We start from the raw sequence: 23,496 nt of genomic DNA on the forward strand, positions 1-23,496 counted from the left end.
TATCTGTAAGACTGTCTTCCATTCAAGATCTCTAAGCTTTGTGTGAGCTTTGTGTTATACTTGTCACCATGTGCTAGGTTCTGTGAAAAGGTGCAGTTACTAGTAAGAGCTCAGTTCTAGGGGGTTCACTAGTGACATTCTTTCTCAGTTGTCAGCTTGTGACATTTTTGTTCAAATTGCAAATTTAGGTCATAGTCATACACATGACTTTAGCCTTGAGATTTGGACTGTCATTAAAGATGGGTTAAAAGAAAGCTCTCAACCATCTTTCCTGTGATGTAGTTGATAGAAATGATGATCAAAACCTACATAAATGACAGCATAGTGCCTGAAGTTGCATTTATAACCTATCACAATTGGACTCTGTTAATTTGATTGACCATACATAATCTTTGGCAGGTAGGTGGTGCAGCAGATAGAGTGCTGGGCCTGGAGTCAGAAAGACTCATCTTCATGAGTTCAAATCAAGCCTCAGACACTTACTAGCTATGTGACCCAGGGCAAGTCACTAACCCTGTTTGCCTCAGTTTCCTCATCGTAAAATGAGCTGGAGAAGAAAATGGCAAACCAGTCCAGTATCTTTGTTAATAAAACCCCAAATAGAGTCATGAAGAGTTGGACATGACTGAAAAGGCTGAACAGCCTAATTTTGGCATCAAGAAGGTATAAATCCTTCCTTTGACATACATTGGCGGAGGCAGCTAGGTGGGGCAGTGGATAGATTACTGGGTCTGGAATCAGGAAGACTTGAGTTAAAATCCTTTGATAGTCCTTTACTAGATGTGTGCTCTTGGGTAAGTCACTTAACCTCTGTCTGCCTCAATTTCTCACAGAGTTGTGACAATCAAATGAGGTAATATTTATAAAGTATAGGAGATACACATTCCCTTCCCCTTTGTAATTGTGCTCTTAGTGACCCAGGCAACTGGTTAAGACCAAGAGGAGTTACCAATCTGCCTCTTCCCACACTGATAAAATTACAGGTCTGGAGGAGAGAGAGAGAGAGAGAGAGAGAGGGAGAGAGGTGTAGACTTCTCATTATTTAAGCTTTTATCCATCCAAAGGGTTTCCCAAACCACATGATCCTAGATTTTGGTGAGAGGGTAAGAGAAGAGAATAAGCATTTATTATATGCCTATTACATGCTAAATATTTTACAAATATTTGTTCATTTTATCCTCACAACCTTGCAAAGTAGTTTTATTATGATACCCATTTTACAGATGAGGAAATCAAGGTAGACAGAGGTTAAATGACTTGCCCAGGGTCACATAGCCAGAAAATATCTGAAGCTGGATTTGAACTCGTCTTCTTGACTCTAGTACTGGCACTCTAATTAACTGTGCCACCTAGAAGCCAAGACTCAAAGAGATAATCTAGTTTAAGCCCCTGCTTCTACATAGACTATGGTTAAACCAGAAGTATGGTGTTACATATGTCTTCATTCACCAGGATTTCAGAGTTGCAAGTGATCTTAGAGGCTTTATTCTTATAGATATTCTTCAAAGGAAAATGAGAATTTCACCTAGACATACTTAGACTAGATGTATAGAGTAGGAGACAAAATGGGCCTTTAATTAGGTGACTATTAGCTACAATATCCTCTTTACAAGCATCCTATATTTTTCAGATGGGAATGGATCATAGGATCATGGGATTTAGAGTTGGGAGGGATATTGGAGTGCATCTAATCTAATCCCTCTGTTTTATAGATGAGGAAAATTATTCTACAGAGATTAAAGTGACTTGTTCAAATTTACACAGGTGGTAGAGAACAGAACCAGGATTCAATACCAAGTCCCCTGATTCTAAATTCAGTGCTCTTTCCATGCCATATGTTCTTTTGTTTATATGAACTCTTATCCCATTTGTTGGGAGTTATCTTCCTGAAATCTATTCTGGCCCTAGACACTTACTAACTGTGTAACCCTGGGTAAGTCATTTAACCCTGTTTACCTCAATTTCCTCATCCGTAAAATAAGCTGGAGAAGAAAATGGCAAACCATTCCAGAATCTTTGCCAAGAAAACCCTAAATAGGGTCATGAAGAGTTGGACATGACTGATAAAATGACTTAACAACAACAAATCCCATTTTTTATCTGTACCTGATGGCAATCACACACTTCTTGGATTGGGGTTATTTTTATCTGTGTGATTTCTTCATCTAGTTTGTAAACTGTGGGGAGTCAAGGATTGTATCTTATGCTTCCTTGCATTTTCCAGTGCCAAACAGTAGTAAGTACTCAATAAACATTCTTGGTTTCTTATGCTGATTCATGGAATTCCTCCCACCCTCTCAGTGTGGGCATTGCTCTATCTATTCTTCATCTACTTCTCTCTGCATTTTCTTGCTTGATTATGTTATCACCTCCCGTACCTTCTTTTATCCTCTCTCTTTGTAGATGACTTTTAAATTTATATACCCAGTCCTAATACTTGCAAATATGCAATGTACAAATAGTACATACAATATAATTACATTTATATAACATAACATGTACGGGTTTATTGATTGACTAATGTCACTCTTGAATTCCAGGCTAGCATCACCAACTGCCATGCTCCACAGATAGGTTCTGTTTTGTTTTTTTTTTGCTTTTAGGCAATTGGGGTTAAGTGACTTGCCCAGGGTCACACAGCTAGTAAGTGTCAAGTGTTTAGTCTGAGGCCGGATTTGAACTCAGGTCCTCCTGACTTCAGGGCCAGTGCTCTATCCACTGAGCCACCTAGCTGCCCCCACAGATAGGGTTTTAATAAGTGTTTGTTGAATTGAATCAAATATTCATTTGCTCAGAACCTTCACAAGGGATGATCTACCTCTTATTCTTGAATCTTTGCTACCTTTAACACTCTGTTGACCCATCTGGTCCTTGAAACTCTTCCCTTGGCTTAATTGATGCTGAATTCTCGAGGTTTTCTTCTCTTATTTGAGTTGCTCCTTCACTGTCTCTTCCAATGACTCTTCTTCCTCTTCCCACCCTCAAAATGTCTTTTCTTCCCAGGTTTCAGATCCCTGTCCTGTTCTCTTCTCTCTCCTCAGTCTCTCATTTGGTAATTTTATTTGTTCCTGTGGCTTCTTCTGCTGCCCCTCTGCAGACAGGTGGCTCCCATGCCTGTATTTCAGTTCTGTCCTTTCACCTGTCTTTCCTTCTGCCTTCCCTGTTTTGTGTTGGTCCCCTGGGCTTCATAATGTCATTGGCTCGCCCTTGCTCCTCCTCTAGCCTGTCCATGCCCAAGTCCTGCCCGTTACAGCTCCCAGACTCACATTTTTATAGCACTCAAAGGTTTGCAAAGTGCAGTTCTCACAACCACTCTGTGCAGAGGTGGTTCCAATGTTATTATCCCCATCTTACAGACAAAGAAACTGAAGCTCTGAGAGACAGTAAGGAAGCTGCCCAGGATCAGAGACCTAGTAAATGTCTGATCACAACCTCGGTGGGGCCTTTTCTGTGCTCCACCCTGGGCCTTTTCATTCTCCCTCCTGCCATGTAAATAGGTTTAGGCTCCTGTCACCTCATCTGGATCACTGTAATAACCTTCTGACCTGTCTCCCCCAGGACATTCCATCCTACACATTTTAGTTGGGTTATTCTTTTTAACTTAATTCTAATCTTTTTAATTCAATCCTGTTAAATCCTCCTTGAAATTATAAATCTTCAGTGGCTCCCCATTGCCTGTAGAATAAAGTTCTAAAAGAGATAAAACCTGCCCAGGATCATCATGATTGGGCCCAATCCTTCCTCTTCAGCTTCATTTCTCCTCTTTGTGCCCTCTAAGTTTCAACCATACTATTATTGTTGTCTCTGAATGCACTTCTCATTTTCCTATTTCTGTGCTTTTGCTAATGCTCTTGTTTCAGGCTAGAACATCCTTTCACGGGCAGTTGGGTGGTGCAGAGTACCAGGCTTGTAGTCAGGAACATCTAAGTTCAAATCTGGCCTCAGACACTTACTAGCTGTGTGACCCTGGGCAAGTCACTTAACCCCTATTTTCCTCAGCTCCTTATCCATAAAATGGGGGCACATTGGAGAAGGAAATGGCAAACCACTCCAGTATCTTTGCAAAGAAAAACCCATGGACAAAAGTCATACATGATTGAAGTCAGATATGATTGAACGACTGAATGACGACAACAGGCTGTCCTTTCTCCATCTCTGCCTGTTTGATTGTTCTCTGTCTTTTAAGGCCTGGTTCAAATGCCACCTCCTCCATGATGGCTTTTGTAATCAAAAAGATTACTTACTTTGCAGTTTCAATTTAGGTTCGGATCTCAAGATATAATGGCACGTACTCAGTATAAACTTAACAAATTATCACATATATTTTACAATGATTAATAATGATTAAGGCAAAACACACAGACATAAACATGAGAAAAACATTCAATATAATAAATAGCAATCAAAATAAAGAAAAGGGGGAATAAGAAAAGAAAGGATACACACTCCTTGACCAGGCGAGCTCAAACACCTAATAGACCAGGGAGACTGAAGAACCACCAAAAGGTGTTGGTCAGGGAGGCCATGGGGCGGAGTCCTGCTCTGACTCAACAGAATCAGTGCACTCATTCTGCTTCTGACCACAGCAGATTTGGGCGTCCCTATCTCTGACATCAAAGTACTCCAAAAATCCCTTCCCAAATGATCCCTTTTATATCCATGTAAACCAGGGAAAAACAATCTTGATATTTTGTTGTGTGTACGTAACCTTGGTGAGCTCATGTTCAGGCACGCACCCATCTTTAACAAAGGTTGGGGCTTGATCAGAGCCCCTAAATACCTGTTTGTTGTGTAAGTCTCCAAGGAGTAATCGATTCCTTGGACAATTACACACCTTTCTCAAGAAAAACGTTTCTGGAGATGAATTGCTTTTCCAGGTAACATAGTTTGTTGCTTATTTAATGTTTCATCTCCATGGTAACCTCTGGCCATGCATGGTAACTTCCATTTATCTTTATGTCAGGTCATGAGGCAGTTACACCATCAGGTCATGAGACGGTTACACAGGGGACTGGGGAGGATCTATCCTCCTCAGTTTCCCTTACAGCTTTCCAGATTCCCCTTAGCCAGAAGTAAGCTCTCCCTCCCTGAATTCTCATTGTCTTGTATTAATAGTGGTGTGTGCATAGATCACATCCCCCTACTATACTTTAAGCTCCTTCAGAGCAGGGACTATATCTTATTCAGCTAATAGACTCTGAAACAGATAGTTCATTGACTCACACCTACACTCACTAGATTTGTGACCACTGGCCAGTTGCTTAACTTCTCTGGACCTCAGTTTCCCCATCTGTAAAATGGAGATACTACACTGCTTTCCTCACAGGTTTGTTATGACAATAATATACCTTTGCCACAGGCACTTTGCAAATTGTAAATTTCTTTATAAATATGTTACTACTATATTATACTCTCATTTGTTGAAGGAATGAGTAAATATACTGTCATAATTGGCATGACTATACTCTTAATGCATGGTCATTGTGAGTGAATTGGTCAAAATTTCAGGAACAGTCTAGGACAGAAGTTCTTAACTTGGGGTCCATAGATTCTGGAGGGATTTTCATGTATAGATTTCAAGGGCTTGTAAGTCTGTTTTAAAAAATATTTTGATAACTGTATTTTGTTTTTAAATTTTATTTTTAATTTATGGAATAAAATAAGCATTTCCATAACATAGTATAATTTTTAAAAAGGTGATTGCACATGAAACTGCAAATCTATTACGTACAACTTGCTATTCCTTTTAAATATTTAATAAAGTTATCATGTAAATTTTTTTCCTTTTTTTTCCCCATCCTCACCCCTAGGAGATGGCTTTCATTAGATACAAATGTGTGTGTGTGTGTGTGTGTGTGTGTGTGTGTGTATAAATACAATTACAAATATGTAAATACAATTTATAAATATATAAAGTCATTTTATACATCTATTTATCAGTTCTTTCTCTGGATTCAGAATATAATTGTTTTCCTTTGTAGTTCGGTTTATTTTATTTTATACATTTTAAAACATTATTCTGAGAAGGGAACTCTCCACGGTACCTAAGCTTTGACTGGCTGACTTGGGCCACTTTGCCCCTCCTTAGTCAATCTCCACCCCCTCCTGAGTGCTCACCATACTGAGGCCAGATTTAGGGTGGACATCTGACTGGCATAGCTCATTGCAGCTCAGAACTCAGAGCTCAAGCAGTCTACTAGCCTCAGTCTCCTTAACTGAGCTCATAGATGTGTGCCACCATGCTTGGTAACAATTACTCATTGAAGGCAGAATCATTCTAGTGTTGAAGTGGAACAATTCAGAAATGCTTTAAACACCGAAATTTTAAAGAAAGACTCTCTTTTGAGAATAATCATTTAGCTTTTCTTGCTTGAAAGAGGCTGTCTGTCCCCTTCCCTTAGTCTCCCTATCCTCCAACCGTGGAGGTCTTGCATTATCTTCTATGCTATAGATTAGATTCTTATTGGATTAAATTGACTCAGAAAGATTTCCCTACTCTGAGATGCCTTGTGATTGCATGAATGTAATATTTTCCTTTACTTTTCTATCCTAGGCTCACAATGGATGCTCTACGATTGGCAAATTCAGCTTTTGCTGTTGACCTTTTCAAACAGTTATGTGACAAGGAAGTGGCAGGCAACGTCCTTTTCTCTCCAATATGTCTTTCTACTTCCCTGTCCCTGGCTCAAGTAGGCACCAAAGGTGATACAGCAAATGAAATCGGAAAGGTGCATTTTGGATTCTTGGTTTTCATTTTTAAGAGCTAATAGCATTTACTTTTACTTGGATAATATCTAGGGGGAAAGTGGGAGGAATTTTAGCATAGCATTACTGCGAGAATTAAGGCACAGCCAATTTTCTTCATACTTACATTCCCATGTTGAACAGGAAGTTTCTGCAGTTGAATAGCATGGTTTTGTGGAATTTGCTCTGCTATTTTAAAATAGGTCCTGGTGGTCTCTATCTGATTGAGACCACAGCAGCCCCAAGAAAAGTGTTTCATATCAGGCATTGTGATATAATAGAAAGATCCCTGAACTCTCTAATACTGGGTTCTAGTCCAAGCTTTGCCAATAATTACATTGAGTTACTTAACCTCTCTTCATCACAATTTCCTAATCTGTAAAATGGAGAAGATAGTTCCTGTTCCCTACAATTTCATAGGGCACGTGGTGAGGTCAAATAACATAATGCCTTTGAAAACATTTCGAGAAGCACCATGCCCTTACGGATCTGTGATCTCATCAACTTGGATGTGCCCTCCAGTAACCCATATTACCATCCCCCCAATCCATGTAGGCCAACTCTTAGATATATTCTTTCATACCTTGGCCACTGGGGGTGCACCCAACATGCTAGAGACCTTCCTCCCCAAGTACTGTGCAAATGTAAAATATTATTCTCTTCCTTTAGTCAGTGCAGCTTTTGTCAACACTCAGTGAAGCATGAGATCTAATTAAAGCTTTTTGGTGCTAGCGTGGATGAGTTAGTTCCCTTGGTGGTAAGGTGCAGGAAAGTTTGCAAATCTTTATTTTGCCCTAGTCTTTTTCCACCCAATGCTTATTTCCATAGAGTGTATTTCTTATTATCTTTATTCATACCCCCATTTACTTTTAGTCATCAGATGAAATTTCCTATAATCTAGCATTACTATACTAATGATCATTTTGTAGTTCAGTAGCACTTTTTTTCCCCTCCGGGGAACTCTTAAGAACTTTGAGCCCAGTGTCTCTGGATGAGCCCTTAAACATTCCTGGGGCTGTCTGGGTCATGGTTTACATGAAGCCTAGAGATAAAAGTCCAAGACAGTAGCCCTTGCCTCATCTGTCTCTTCCCTATCAACCCTCCACCTCCACATCCCCCCTCCCCCATTCAATCCATTTTTCTGGAAAGTACAGATGCATAGGAGAGTTGTTCATTGTTTATCCTTTGTTCTCAGAGAGGACCAATGCCATCATGAGGGTAATGTCTTGACTTGTGTGTGCATTGGAATTTAAGTGAGGCAGAGTCTCAGTTGTCAGCCTCACTTTCTCCTCCAGAGCCATTGGAGTCTAGTGGCAAGATGAAAATCGAGATGACCGATGATGCCCTGGGATGCAGTGGGTGACCTTAGCCTTTCTGAATTAAGACCTTCCCCTGAGTGTTATCCCTGGCAAAATATCTTTATTTCCTTAAAGTTCAAAATTGATAATGAGTCGATAATAATGCTTCAATGCATAAAGCACTAAATTATTATTATTATTATAAGTAATGATAATAAATCTTTACACAGAGCTTTAACAACATAAGGGAATAGGGCAACCTTAAGAGACAAAGTACAAAAAGGAGATGTGGTCCTGTACACCCCTTCCACCCAGCTGCCTCCCCAGTGATCTTCTCAGCAGTCAGCTTGGTTGTTTAGTTTTCTGATCTCCCAGCCAGAGGCCCTGCTGTGTGTCAATGAGAGTTGGGAACATTGTGACAACATGACTTCTCATCGTCAGATGGTGTAGGTCTCTCGAGTATGCAGTCTCCGCTTTATTTGTTGTGAGGTTACAAGCACTTTGTATTTAGATTAGTTTGTACTGGAGAGAGAATATTTGGTGATTCAAATCAGGAGTGAAAATGTAGGATTTAATACTTATCAGATTCTGGAGGCATGGCCAGGTTGTAGCAACTCCTGAAGAAACTGAAACAGTTTTCTGGGATGCCCTCTCTGAGGCTTAGGGGAACCTTCTGTGGTACCCAAAGAGTTAAAGTAAGGACTAAAGGGACAAAATGCTTCAATCGTGTCAACTCACCAGCCAATCAACCTATATTTATTGAGTGGTTATATGTGGCATCAAGGCTTTGTGGTGTAATGGGTACGAGGAGTCAGAGAACCAGATTCATAGGATTTTAGGAATTAGGAGCTCAAAAGGACTTTATGGATCTTTTCATCCAATTCCCTCATCCTACAGATGAGAAAAATAAAGGCCAGAATGGTAAAATAATATACTCAAAAGGTAGGGCTAAGATTTGAACTCAGGTCCAAATCCAGGATTTTTAAAAATTCTACCATAATATTACAATTCTGTCACTAAATAGTCACTAAATTTGATTTTGAGTAAGCCATGTTGGGCAGCTAGGTGGCACAGTGGATAGAGTACTGGGCCTGGAGTCAGGGAGACCTGAATTCACATTTGGCCTCAGATACTAGCTGTGTGACCCTGGCCAAGTCACTTAACCTTATTTGCCTCAGTTTCCTCATTTATAAAACAATCTGGAAAAGAAATGGCAAACCACTCCAGTATCTTTGCCAAGAAAACCCCAAATGGGGTCAGGAAAGGTCAGACATGACTAAAACAACTGAACAATACAAGCCATAGATTCTTAGAGCCTCAGCCTATTCCAATGAGAAGGTTGGACTTGCTCTCTTACATCCCTTCTAGCTTGAACATTCTGTGATTCCACTAGATGCACTGCCTTTAGACTTGTGTGATGGATGAGATACAGAAAGGTTATAAGACTAGTTCTTATATTCTGTTTGAGAAAACAAAACTACATGAAACAATCAGATAATTCTTAGTTGCTAATCTGGAGCTTTAAAATTACGTGCAGTAAGAGTTCAGGGGAAAGAAGACACCAGGGTTGGAAAGATTGGAGAAGGCTTTATGGAGAAAATGGGACTTGAGCCAGGTCCTAAAGGATGGGCAAAATTTGTGCAGCACAGTATAGTGAAAAAAACTCTGGGTATGAAGTCAGAGAAACCTCAGGTCAAATCTTAGCTCTGTTATTTACTGCTTGTATGACCTTGGGCAAGAAACTTAATGTTTCTGAGACTCAGTTTCCCTATCTGTAAAAAATCTGTTTGTATTAGACAGCCTCTGATATTCTTTCCAGATCTAAATGTATGATTCCATGAAAGGTGTTGGTGAGAAGTGAGAAATGAGCGTGAGCCAGGTAGCAGAAGATGAAGGTGGAATTGAATAGGGCATGGCCAAAAGGGAGTGAAGAGAGGCTGCAGGAAGTAGACATTGTATACAGAAGACTAGCAGTGGACAAGGTTGACAAGGCTGAGTGGATTAGGGAGGGCCTTGGTGGGTTGTCCTTGAGGTGGTAGGACGTATGATTTATGAAGTTTCCTTTTTTACACAGGCCAACTTTAGAACAGTTCAGAGCAGCACTCTTGGGCTTACCACGCATTTCTCCTCTTCTAGGATTATTACTCTCTCTGCCAATTGCTTTTCTGTTGTTTTCATAACACCCAGCTGGGGCTCTGTTTTTGGAATAAAATGCAAGACAACCTGGCACCTATTGCTGTAAAGAAAGAAATAGAGGCTCTTACCAAAAGGCACCTTAAGCTTGCTTTCTGAAAAATCCCACTACCTTGTATGTGTGCATTTATAGAGCACCTATTGTGTTCCAGGAACAGTGCTACATACTTTACAACCAAACTAGAACCTAGGGAAACTTCATCCAGATCCTAAAAATGGACTCTCACCTTCAACAACAACAGTAAAAATCTATGGTATGGATCCTTGTATGCAATCTAACGAAGCACGTGTAAACGTTACATTAGACACAGTGTGGGAAACTATGAAAGCGAAGGGGCACAGTGGGTAGAGATCCAGACCTGGAGTTAAGAAGGCCTGAGTTCAAATCCAGCCTCAGACATTCACTAGCTTTGTGACTTTGGGCAAGTCATTGACCTCTGTTTGCCTCAGTTTTCTCATCTGTAAATGGGGATGATAATAGCACCTACCTCCCAAGGTTGTTGTGAGTATCAAATGATGATGATGATGATGATGATAAAGCACTTAGCACAGTGCCTGGCAGGGTGCAATTTCCATGCCAAGCTCCCCAAAGTTCATTTCCCTCAAAAAAAAAAACCGGGGGAGAAGGGAGGATCCCTAAGAGATTAAAAAAATGATAGGGTCAGGGGCAGCTAAGTGACGCAGTGGATATATTAGTCCGGCCTTGGAGTCAGGAGGACCTGAGTTCAAATCCAACCTCAGACACTTGACACTTACTAGCTGTATAATCTTGGGCAAGTCACTTAACTCCAACTGCCTCACCAAAAAGCAAAAAAAAAAAGAAAAAAGAAAAAAGATAGGGTCATAGATTTAGAGCTGAATGGGACCTTAGAGATCATTTTGTCCAGCTCTTTCCTTTTACAGATAAGAAAGCTCTAGACTCCAATAATTTTAAGTGCCTTGTCCAGAGTAATAAGTTGCAGACCCAGGATTCGAACCCAGGTTTTCTGACCACAAATCCATTGTGCTTTCCTCTACCCCACATTGCCTACTTCAAATATGTCTGTGATAGATCAGTTAGAACAAGTTCTTTTGGCCATGTATGGTTTATTTAACAAACATTAGCAATGGAGTAGAAGAGAACTATACTCACATGACTCTCCTTGGAATGAGATGGTATAGTGGATAGAGCACTGGGTCTGGAGTTAGGGAAACCTGAATTCAAATCCCACCTCATATATCTACTAGCTGTATGACCCTGGACAAGTCTCCTACCCTGTTTGCCTCAGTTTCCTCACCCGTAAAATGAGCTGGAGAAGAAAATGGCAAACCATTCCAGTACCTTTGCTAAGAAAATTCCAAATGGGGTCACAAAGAATCAGGCAGGACTGAAAAATGACGGAAACAAATTCTTATTATATTGCTATTTCCCTGGTTTCACCTTAGCAATAAGTCTGTTTTCCCTCAGGGGAGTATTTCTGAAAGGACTGGGGGTGGCAGTACATGCTTCGTCTTGCTCTGCCTTCTACCCTGGACTCTGCCCCCTTCACGTGTGAGGCTTTGTTTAAATCATACAGCCTGTCTGGGGCTAGTGTTTCCCCAGGGTTTTGTAGTGTGCCATAATAGACTCAGACTGAAGAAGCAGTACAAAGCCCAGGTCTGATGATTACTAGCTGTATGACTCAAGGCAAGTCACAACCTTTCTTTACGTTAGTTTCTTCATCCATAATATGGCCATAATAATGCCTATCACACCCAATTCACAGAGCTTTTTAAGCCTAAGTGAGATGATGTGTGTAAAGTACTTTGGAAACCTTAAGGTGCTATAAAATATCATTTATTATTATTAAATATTACCATTTTCATGAAATATTGTTTCTCCAAATCGTGATCCTCGTTTCATCTTTGAGGGAACTTGAAACTTAATCATGTTTGAAAATCGTCCAGTGTTAACATTAGGAACATCATTCCTAACACAACTAACTAAGACGATGTCATTGTTGTTAATTTTTCTGACTCTCTGTGGCCTCATTTGGGGTTTTCTTGGCAAAGATACTGGAGTGGTTTGCTGCCATTGCCTTCTCTAGCTCATTTTACAGATGAGGAAACTGAGGCAAAGACGGTTAAGTGACTTGCTCAGGATCATGCAACTAGTGAGTGTCTGAGGCTAGATTTTAACTCAGGAAGATGAGTCTTTCTGACTCCAAGCCTGGCACTCTACCCACTGCACCACCCATCTGCCCAGAACCAAGAGAATGGAGTGTAGTTATTTATGCATGTACCATATTCCCCTATTAAACTACAAGCTTTGTGAAGTCAGGAACGGTGAGTCATGTGATTTGTGTCTTGGCCCCTTTCCCCCAAGCACATTCCTCACCCAGTGCCTAGCACAGGACATTGAACTTGGCCAGGACTTAATAAATGAAGGTTGAACTGAGCTGTCCAACAGCGACAGAAAAGATCAATAGTTTCCATTAAGCAGCTTCTTCTTTTTGTTCACAGGTCCTTCACTTTGAAAATGTCAAAGATGTACCTTTTGGGTTTCAAACAGTGACCTCTGACGTAAACAAACTCAGTTCTTTCTACTCCCTGAAGCTAATCAAGCGACTCTATGTAGATAAATCTCTGAACCCATGTGCGGTAAGTTGCTTTAAAAAACGTTTAAAACAAAACTTGGCTCATGTTTCTTTTCACACTTTTAGAGCTGTATACAGGGTTGTAGCCTCACAGGGGCATTTAGGGACACCTGAGCTTCAGCTAACCCTCTCCTTAATTATTTATGGGGTGACTAGGGAGCCACTCATTAAAGCCTGAGCATCTGGCAGTAATTGCTGCTGCCCCCAAATTTCTAAAGCAGCAGATGTACCCTGGGATCGTCACATTTTGTTGAACCACGAAGTGGTTCAGTGTAAGGAGTTCTGGATTTGGAATCAGAGAGCTTAGGTTCAAATCTCAGTTCTGCCTCTTACTATGTGACCTTAGGCAAGTTACTTATATTCTGTAAAATGAGGAATTAGTCTAGATGACTTTAAAGGTCTTTCTTTCACTTCCAAATCTATGATCCCAAGGTGAGCAGGATACACATATCCTCTTTCAACATTTAAAAAATTTCTGTCCATGGCTGACTGACCTGTCACTAAACATTTGGTTCAGTTATTTTCAGTTATGTCCAACTCTTTATGACCCCATTTGAGGTTTTCTTGGCATTGATGCCAGAATGGTTTGCTGTTTCCCTCTCCAGCTCATTTTACAGATGAAGAAACTGAGGCAAACTGGGTTAAGTGACTTATGTAGGGTTACATATCTAGTAAGTATCTGAGGCCAGATTTGAACTAAAAAAGATGAGTCTTCCTAACTACAGCCTGATAGTCTATCTACTATATGTCAACTTTCGGTAAATATTAGGCCAACCGTTGATGACATAACAACCCACTCCTGACTGGCCTAATGCTCTCTGATCATTTATCTAGCCAATGATATTAATATAACAGGAGAGAAAATCACCTTACCCTCTATTTTTTACATGCCACATTTATACAAAATTTTTGCATATAGTTCTTCCCCTAGATTTATTTCAGCAGACAGTGTTATGAGGAAGCTTTTATTGGAATGATCCCAATTTACTATTTATTATCATTAGTGCATTATTTTTTTAAAAAGGCAATCCTAAGAGGCTAGGTTCAATTAACACAAGAAACTGACAAGATAAGACAAGAAGATCATTTGTTTCTCTTTCACATCTTGTCTTTAACATACTTCCATTCTACTCTCACTCCTAGACTACATTCGCATGGGCGAAAACAGCTGGAAAACCAGACACATTCTGGTTAATTTAACCAGTGTTGATAGCCGAGCTCATTTCTTCCTCAGCAGTGTTTTGCTTCAGATATCTGGATATTCTGCTCATCTGTCTTCTTCATTTTGACTACACGCAATGAGCTTTTATTTTGTTTTGTTTTAACCTTCCTTAATTACCAGTGAAGATCAGCCATGTCAGAGCACAGATTTCAGTAGTCAGGAGTTAGTGATATCAATAGCTAGTCCAATCTTAAATGAACATCAGTAGTGTCATTTTAGGTTGGACGAAAATCACTTCTGACTCCAATGGGCAGAAAAATGTCCAGAATTTCAGCCTTATAGAATGTTCTCTCCACATAAAGCACTGTGGGATTCAAGCATTCTAAACTGAATTACCAGACCACTAAGTTAAATACCCTACCATAATTTTACTGCTTTGGGCAGCAGATAAGAAAGATGCCCATTCTTAAGGCTCAGGTAATTTCAAATGTTGGACAGCTAGGTGGTGAAATGGATAGAGTACCAGGCCTGGAGTCAGGAAGGCCTGAGTTCAGATCCAGCCGCAGACCTTACTAGCTCTGTGACCCTGGGCAAGTCACTTAACCCCATTTGTCTGTTTCTTCACATGTATAACGAGCTGGTTGTTGTGTGTCCTCTGTTCTTGAAGAAGACTATGACATTAGGGAGGTGATGCCATGACATGCGAGTGAATAGGATTTAAGTGAGGGAGGGCTGTGCAAAGCCACCTCACTTTCTCCTCCTCTGGAGGAAGAAAGAAAGAAAGTCATCAGGCTCACTTTCTCCTCTGGAGCCATCTGAGTCCTGTGACAAGATATAGATAAGGAAGACTCGAGAAGGAAATGGCCAACCATTCTAGTATCTTTGTCAAGAAAACCCCCAAATGGGGTCACAAAGGGTCAGACACAACTGAAATGACTAAACTGACAGCAGCTTCCTGACTCTAGGCCCAGGGGTCTAGCTCCTGTGAAACCCAGCTGCCCTAATTTGCCAACCTATAGACTGAAATAATGTTTCCACAGACTTCATTTATTGTAAAATATTAATGCTTAAACTTAATAGATGATACATACTCTCTCTCTCTCTCTCTCTCTCTCTCTCTCTCTCCATACATATATAAATATATATATTTGTTGAAGGTGAGAATCCATCTTTAGGATATGGATAAAGTTTCCTTCTGTTCTAGTTAGTTGTAAAGCATTTGGTACAGTGACTGGAACATAGTAGGTGTTATATAAATGTTTATTCCTTGCTCTTCCCCCTTGGGGTGGAGGTGGGAGTGGTTGCCACTGGCTTTAGTGGAAGCTACTTCATTCTGAGAGTTGCAGTTAAGCTGGCTCTTATAAACTATTTAGGTGGCAACCACTACAGTAGTTACCATTAAGCTGTTATATGGCGTAATACTGCATAAGATTTTTGATAGTACTAGGAGGGAAAGTGATCTGTTTCATAGGTGGACTGTACTGCTACCTTGGAAGCTTATGAATCGTTTTGGCCAAATTCATGGAATTTGGTTTTTGCTATTTACTTTCCATTGCTAGTTTTGGTTGTGTGCTATTTGCATGTTTTATTAGTAATTCTGTTTCCTGCTTAGAAAAATCCATTGACTTCTCTATATAAATAATCAGTTCTCTTCCTCTTCGTTCTTGACCTTTTCCTCTTCCTCTTTTTTCCCTTCCTTCTTCCACTCCTTCTTATTCTCCTTCTCTCCTTCCTAGTCTTCTTTCTTTTTGCCTCCTCTTTTTCTCCTCCTCCTTTCTCCTCCTTCTTTGTCTCTTTGCCTTTCTTTCTCTTCCTTATTCTCCTTTCTCTCTTTCCCCTCCTCCTCTTCCATCTTTTTACCTCCATGTCCTCTCTTTCCTTGTTCTCTTCCTCCTTTTCTTTCTCCTTCTCTGCCATCTTCCCCTCTTCTTTTTCCTTTACATCTTCCCTTCTTCCTTTTCCTTCCTTTCTACTTTCTTCCTCTCCTCTTCCTATTCCTTTTTCACTTCTCTTCCTCCTCTTCCTTCTCTTTCTTTTCCTCTTCAAAATACACAGTGCTACAGCATTTGAAAAGATAGTTGTGATTATTCCTCAATACTTCAAAGGATTTGTGTTTTCATGGGTCAGGGTGCTCTCTCCACAAATGTTGATCACAAGCTCTTCACCCTTAGTAGGCAATTCAATGAGTTGCTGTGGTCAAACAGTTCAGTGCCTGGTGTCTAACTTCCTGGTGTTGAGCTTCTCCAAACACAGGGTTGGTCATCAAGAAGCAGACACATTGTCTGTTGCTGAGTTGGCATATGTAACAACATAAGCTGTTACCATATTTTCCAGGGACTCAGAGCTACCTCCATGCCACAATAAGGCATCAGACAAAGAAAGTTTTTTACAGAATTGTGTAAAATGTAGTAGAATGATGATAGTTGTGCGTAGTAGGTCAAGACTTTCTTTTCTCTTTTAAATAATGTGTAATGAGTCTACATTGTAAAATTCATGTTTTTCAGGAATTTGTCAGTGCCACTAAAAGGCCCTATGCAAATGAAATGGAAACTGTTGACTTTAAGGATAAACTGGAAGAAACTAAAGGCCAGATCAACAAATCTATTAAGGACCTTACAGATGGCAAGTACCTTCTAATTCAGTGCTGTAGTAGTGACCAGAGTCTGCTTTTTCTTCTATCATCCCAAGCCAACACATATCAGATCAATTATAATTACATACCTGTAAGAAACTTGGAGTAGTCACTTAGTTTAAGACTGTTTTTTTCAGGCAGAACCAAATGGTCTTACTATGGTGATTTCCCCAGGATCAAGGCATTTCTCCTTTCATTTTCATATCATCGTTTTTCTATTTTTATTTTTCCCCTTTAGGTCAGCTCTCATTGTTTAAGCGTACATGTGTGTAAGTCTACATAGGCTGATAGGATCTAGAGCTGGGAAAGACCTTGGAGGTCATCCACTCCAACCATCTCATTTTGTTGTTCAGTTAAGTCAGTGATGTCCGACCCTTCGTGACTCCATTTAAGGTTTTCTTGGCAAACATACTGGAGTGATTTTCCAGTTCCTTTTCCAGCTCATTTTACAGGTGAGGAAACTGAGGCAGACAGGGTTCAGTGACTTGCCCAGGGTCATACAGCTAGTAAGTGTCTGAGGCTGGATTTGAACTCAGATCTTCCTGACTCCAGGCCTGGTGCTCTATCTGCTGCACCACCCACACTACTTTTACAGATGAACAAACTGAGGCCTGAGGAACATAAGTCATTTGTCCAAGGTCACACAGGTAGTAAGCTTAAGAGGCATGATTCAGGTTCTCTGGGCCAGTGTTCTTTACCCTCATGTGTTTAAGATAATTAAATAATATATCTCATGTCAGTTCCTTTACCTTCTGTTCCAAAAATTCAATGAAAAGGAGAAAAAAAAAGATTATTTTCTTCCAGGCCGGATCTAGGCAGCATCATGAAGCAGGTGTAATGTGTCTTTAGTTCTCAAGCCATCTCTTATAACTGCCTTACTTCTGCCTCCTTCTCTGTATGTTACTGACGCACTTATAGTCTATCAATGCATCATTATAACCCAATGAAGGCTCCTCTCCAGGGGCCTACCCAGCTCTCACCGTGCTTAGTAATACCATGCACTTACCCCATCTTTCTTTCTGTTTCTTATACTTGAGCACATCCCTCTGCTTTCCCCTTAAAAGCTTATGAATCTTGTGTTCAACAGAGCCTCAGTGTTCTGTTTTCCCTAGAAAATCTCTAAATGAATCTAAAATGATATGATTATGGGCTTCTCTTCCCAGGCAGCACATTTGTATTTTAATGGGAGCCTTTTGGGGACAAATCTTTAACCCAGGGAAGTAATTCTAATAATGAGCATTTCAAGGATTATAGAATTTGAGTCAAGGAGAGGTTTTTTTAGACAAGGGTCAAGCTCTCAAATCAAATCTCATAATCAGAGACCTATTTTGCCTTTGTGAGAATGTAAATCTCTTCTTCACAAGTGTGATTTTGTGATTTACCAATCTGTCATACAGTATTTTTTCCTTCTGTTTTTTTCCCCTCTCCACTGTGCTTTTTCTTCATTTCTATTTAAACAGGAATTCTTAACCTGAGGTCCATTGACCTCCAATGGGTTCATGGATAGATTTCAGGGGAAATAAATTTTGAAGGGAAACATTTATACACTTATTCTTTACTAACTTCTAATTAAAATTTAGTATTTCTTTCAATTATGAATTAAAAAACTCATTATTGTGAGAGGGGTGATAGGCTATGCCAGATTATAAGACCATGACACAAAAAAAGGGTTAAAAACCCCTACTTTAAATGAAAATTTGGTATAAAGACCCATAGGTTTATACGGATTAAAACATCTGTCACAGTGCAAATAATTTTTCCTTTACTAGGCATAATCACTTAAATGGTTTGCTCCTTAGAACAGTTTAACAGATATCTTCTTGGAAGGGTTTCAATAATTTAAAATTCAGATAGACTAGGGATTATGTCTGAAGACATAACGGTTAGTTTTTAGTTTCACTGTGCAGAGCACACTTTGGAATGGATGCAACTTACATTTATCCAAAAACAACCAACAACAAAAAAATAGAGTTTCCTTAAGTCAGACTGGCAGGTCGAAGGTAACATTTACTTCTTGAAAATTCTTAACTGAATTCTGTACTTAGAATATTCTTATCACACTCTTTTCAGTCAGTGGATAATTTGTCATGGAATGGGGAAGTAGGGGTCCCACTGGAACTCTCAAGGTTTGAACTGTATAATCATGCAATGCCAGAGTGGGAAGGATTTTTAGAAGCCACCTCATGCAACAAGAATCCCCTGTAGACAATAACTGACAAGCTCTCATATTGACTTTGCTTCATGACCTCCAGTGAGAGATAGCTGGAGCTACTAAGAAGTTTTCCTTCATTGTTGTTCAGTTGTTACAGCCGTATCCAACTCTTCATGACCCCATTTGGGGTTTTCTTGGCAAAGATAATGGAGTAGTTTTCCATTTCTTTCTCCAGCCCATTTTACAGATGAGGACACTACAGCAAACCTGGTTAGATGACTTGCTTAGGGCTACACAGCTAGTTATTTAGCCCTATCCTCCCCACCCCTAGTGTCTTCTTCATGGAAAACATCCCAGTTTCCTCAATGGATCCTCATATGGTGTGATCTCAAGCCCTTTTTATCATCCTGGTTGTCCTGTTCTGGTTGCTTATTGATGCTTAATCTGAAATGTGGCATGAAGAATGGAACACAATACTCTAGGTGTGCCTGACCAGGGTAGAGTGCAGAGGGACTATTGCCATTCCTCTCTCAATGTAGCCTAAAATTATATTAACTTTCTTGGCTGCTATAGAGCACAGCTGGCTCACAATGAACTTGCAGTCTTCTAGAACTCTCACATCCTTTTCAGACACACCGTTATTTAGCTAAATCTTCCCCTAGCTTGAGTTTATGAGGTAGATTTTTTTAACCAATTATAAGACCTGAAATTAATCTTACCAGATTAAGCCCAATGCCCAGCCTATTGAAAAAGTTTTGGAACCTGTCGGCTTTATGTCATCTTGAAATTTGAGAAACATGCCATTTTTACCTCTATTAAAGATATTGACAAATATGTTAAATAATAGCACAGGGCTAAGAAGAGATTCTTGGAGAGATCAATTTTCAAACCATCATTGAACCATTAATAACTAATCATTAGGTCTGCTCGTTCAACCAGTTCTGAATCTCTCTCCTTATACTATCATCTAACTCTCATTTCTCTACCTTGTCCACAAAGATAGCAGGAGAGATTTGGTCAAATATTTTTCCAAGGGGCAGCTAGGTGGCACAGTGGATAGAGCACCAGGCCTGCAGTCAGGAAGACCTGAGTTCAAATCCAACCTCAGACCAGATACTTGACACTTACTAGCTGTGTGACCCTGGGCAAGTCACTAAACCCCAATTGCCTCACCAAAAAACACCAAAACAAGTATTTTTTCAAAATCTAGGTAAATAATATCTATAGAATTTCCATGATCTGTTAAGCTATTAACCTTGTCAAAACCTTGTGATTACCACTTTTTTCCTAAATGATGGCTAATGACTGTTTCTTATGATACGTTCTCGAAATTTGCTAGGTCAAGCTCATTAGCCTATGTTTGTATACTCTATTCCCCTTCCTGCTTTTTTATTTTGAAGAAAAAAAATTGGGACAATTTTTCCCTTTAATTATGTGACACCTCTTCCCTCCTTCAAGATCTTTTGAAGACCTTGGCCTCAGCAGTCACCAAAAAAAATTTTTTTTTTTATATTGGGATTCAGTTTGTCTGGGTTTGGTAACTGGAATTGATTATTAATCTGTATTTTAACTCAGAATGACCAGTCACAGAATCACAGAATTTGAGAGTGGGAAGAGATCACAGTGACCATTTAATATGAACCATATGTGACAGGTATCTCCACTATAACTTACCTGACAAGTGGTTGTACCTATTAACCACTTTTATTCTATTTCAGTCTAATGATAATTCACTTTGACAGAGAAAAGAGAAGGAAAATAATATTTCTGTAATTTTACCTTCATGTCATTTGCTTTTATCTCCTTATCTATCCTATGATCTTCTACTTTAACTTGAAAAGCAAGCACCTCTTTCCCCCAGAGCAAATTTTATTGTTTTGACTTTCTTGGACAGACTCAGTTCACTCTGAGCTTTAGCATCTCATGTGATATGTGAATCACAGAAATCATGAAATTTCAGATTTGAACTAGCCTTAGCCATTATCTAGTCCAACTCTTCCATTTGAAATGTGAAAAAAATAAGGGCCTGAGAAGGAAGTGATTTGCCCAAATGCCACACAGAGTCAGAGTCAGAAGTGGGACTAAAACCCAAGTCCCCTGGCTCCCAACTCAAGTTCTCCCATGTCCATGCTTCTGTGGGTGGCATGGTTTATGTCCTATGGCTTCTGCTTCCCTGAATATCCCTGGCTAATAGAGATGCCCGCTGTTTCTATGTTAATGTGTAAGCAAGGACTCCCTGCTAAATTCCTTCTCCTTCCCCAAAGAAATTTTTTCAGCCAGTTAGCTAGCTGGGAAATTTTGAGCATATTGTGTGCTTCTCCCATTCCTATCACAAGTGCTCATGGACATCCTACCCAAGGCTGTCTGAGGAAAAAGGTAGAGGCGTTGAATGACTTCACTTCCACTTTCACAAACCAATAGGTAAAAATATAAGATGTCAAATTTAGAAAATTCATTTTGTGAAATTTGTGTGGGTTTTTAAAATATCTTTTCAGGCCATTTTGAGAACATCTTGAGTGATGACAGTGTAAATGATCAAACCAAGATCCTTGTGGTGAATGCAGCCTATTTCATAGGAAAATGGATGAAGAAATTTCCTGAATCTGAAACAAAAGAATGTCCATTTAGAATCAACAAGGTATGTGCTCCAGGTGTCCTAGGAGTCATAAGTGTTGATTATCAAAGACTGAACTGGGAGAGATTTTATAGGTTTTATATTTCAGTAGGGGAGGTCCCAAATAGTTATGACTCCTTAGAAAAGGACCCAAACTATTTGGGGCTCTAAAAAAATGAAATAATAATTCTGCAGAGGATAATGAACTATTGGTATACCTATATTTCAAGCCCCACCTTTGGGTGTTCCCACAATCAGCCACTGACATTCTGAGTGTCTTTGTTCATCTGTGGAATGGGAACAGTCATATTTTGGTTTGTAAAATGGCTGAACCATTTGGTAAATATAAATATAAGTGTCATGAATGTCTAGAATAGTTATATATCTAGCATCTCCTCCCTCCACCTTTTTCCAAGGGAAATTTTAATTCCTATTAGGAGGGAAAGTAGGAAGTTGGGTCTGAAGGCTGGCCACCACTCCAGTTTCCTCTGAGAGAAGGAGTACTGGGCTAGAATTATTTCTATGTTCTTCCTTAAATATTATTAGTCTAGGGGATGTAATTTTTAGGTTCAATCTAAACTCCTGATTGCTATATCTAAAAGGATAAATGATGACTCCAAGCTTTATATTGAAGGCTCGACTCCCTTCCCATCAAATGCTAGGCCCACAATGAATATACATAGCCAATAGCAAATAAATCCATTTATCCGAGTCAGAAGCAAAACAGAAATCAAAGAAAGTATACATAGGAAAATATAAATAAATGGATATACATACATACAAACATAAATGCAAATATATACACACATACATACACACACACACACACGCACATATATATGTATCTCAAGACAATATACAGAGTAAATGAGCTCTCCATTGGGAGTGAGGTAACTCAGCTCAACCAAGAGGGAAAGTCCCTGATTTTTCCTCAAGAGAAATTCCCCGAAGGCTCTAGAGCAGCACTGTGGGTAGGGACATGATGGAGGCTTTCAGCTCTTCCCATGTCAGCTTCTTCCTGGAGTCTTTTTTTCTTTATGGTCCTGAAGAGAGGTTGGAATCCCATGCATTTTTTCTTTCCATTCTGGAATCTGGAAGAATACAAAAGGACTGAAGAGACTGAATCTCTCCTCTGTCTTACTCTTGCCAACTCCGCCCTGCCCTTCACACAGATGTGGGTCATGGATCTCTACAAATGAGGAAAGAGTCCCATATCAATGGGCTTTGGGGCTTGGGTTACATAAGACATTAAAAAGCAAATTGATATTTCTACTTTTGATGAGAGGTTAGTTATTGCCTGAGATTAAGGAGTAGATTTGAAATTGAGAGTAACCTTAGGAAAATAATTTACTTCTCTGTTTCCTTATTTGTGAAACTATCAGTAATAACTGATAGCTACTAAAAAACAAGGCTGATAGTTAATAGCAAATCATGAGAATAGGTCTCAGTTACATTTGTAAAATAATTAATCAGGAAAATAAAAGTAATTATTTCTCACCAAAAAGGTTGGAGACCACTGGTCTACACAATATCAGTGGTATTGACTATAGAAGAGAATACTTGCCCCCTCTTTCATTAAGAAAGGGGTGCCTGATATGCCAAAGGGGAAGACCCCCAACTTTTATTCTTAGTCTTTACAAACAAATCCCCCAGTTTCCCAAATGTCTTGTGAATTATGTTTTCATTATTTGCTTTCATTCTGAAATGAGAGGGTACCGAACTTTGAGTTAGGGAGGTATAGCAGTGACTCAAAAATCAGCAAAGTATAGGGAGAGAGAGAGCACGGAGACTTGGGTTCAACAGGAAGTCAGGAAACAAGCAGTTATTAAGCACCTACTATACATCAGGAAGTATGCTAAGCACTTTACAAATATTATCTCATTTGATCTTCACAAATTGGAGGTAGGTGTTATGTCATGATCACCATTTTACAATTGAAGACACTGAGGTGGACAGTGGTTAAGTGACTTGCCCTAGTCATTTGATTTCTCTGGGCTTCAGTGTTCTCTTCTGAAAATAAAGGCATTGGACTGTGTGATCTCTGAGAATCCTCTAGAGATCGGCCAGAATCTATCTGTAGAACACA

General features: G+C 39.6%; 1 protein-coding gene across 2 annotated transcripts in view; it reads left to right on the plus strand.

Moving 5' to 3' along the window:
• Positions 1–23,496, plus strand: part of SERPINB5 (serpin family B member 5) — a 39,608-nt gene that overhangs the window by 10,637 nt on the left and 5,475 nt on the right. For both annotated transcript variants that reach the window (XM_020995823.2, XM_020995824.1), the window contains exons 2-5: positions 6,554–6,728; positions 12,717–12,854; positions 16,517–16,634; positions 21,292–21,434. In XM_020995823.2, coding sequence (XP_020851482.1) covers positions 6,561–6,728; positions 12,717–12,854; positions 16,517–16,634; positions 21,292–21,434 — 567 coding nt within the window. In that variant the 5' untranslated portion in view covers positions 6,554–6,560. The remainder of the gene's footprint in view (positions 1–6,553; positions 6,729–12,716; positions 12,855–16,516; positions 16,635–21,291; positions 21,435–23,496) is intronic.

The sequence above is a fragment of the Phascolarctos cinereus genome, unplaced genomic scaffold, assembly GCF_003287225.1.
Source record: "Phascolarctos cinereus isolate Bilbo 61053 unplaced genomic scaffold, phaCin_HiC Scaffold_4;HRSCAF=312, whole genome shotgun sequence".
Taxonomy (NCBI): Eukaryota; Metazoa; Chordata; class Mammalia; order Diprotodontia; family Phascolarctidae; genus Phascolarctos; species Phascolarctos cinereus.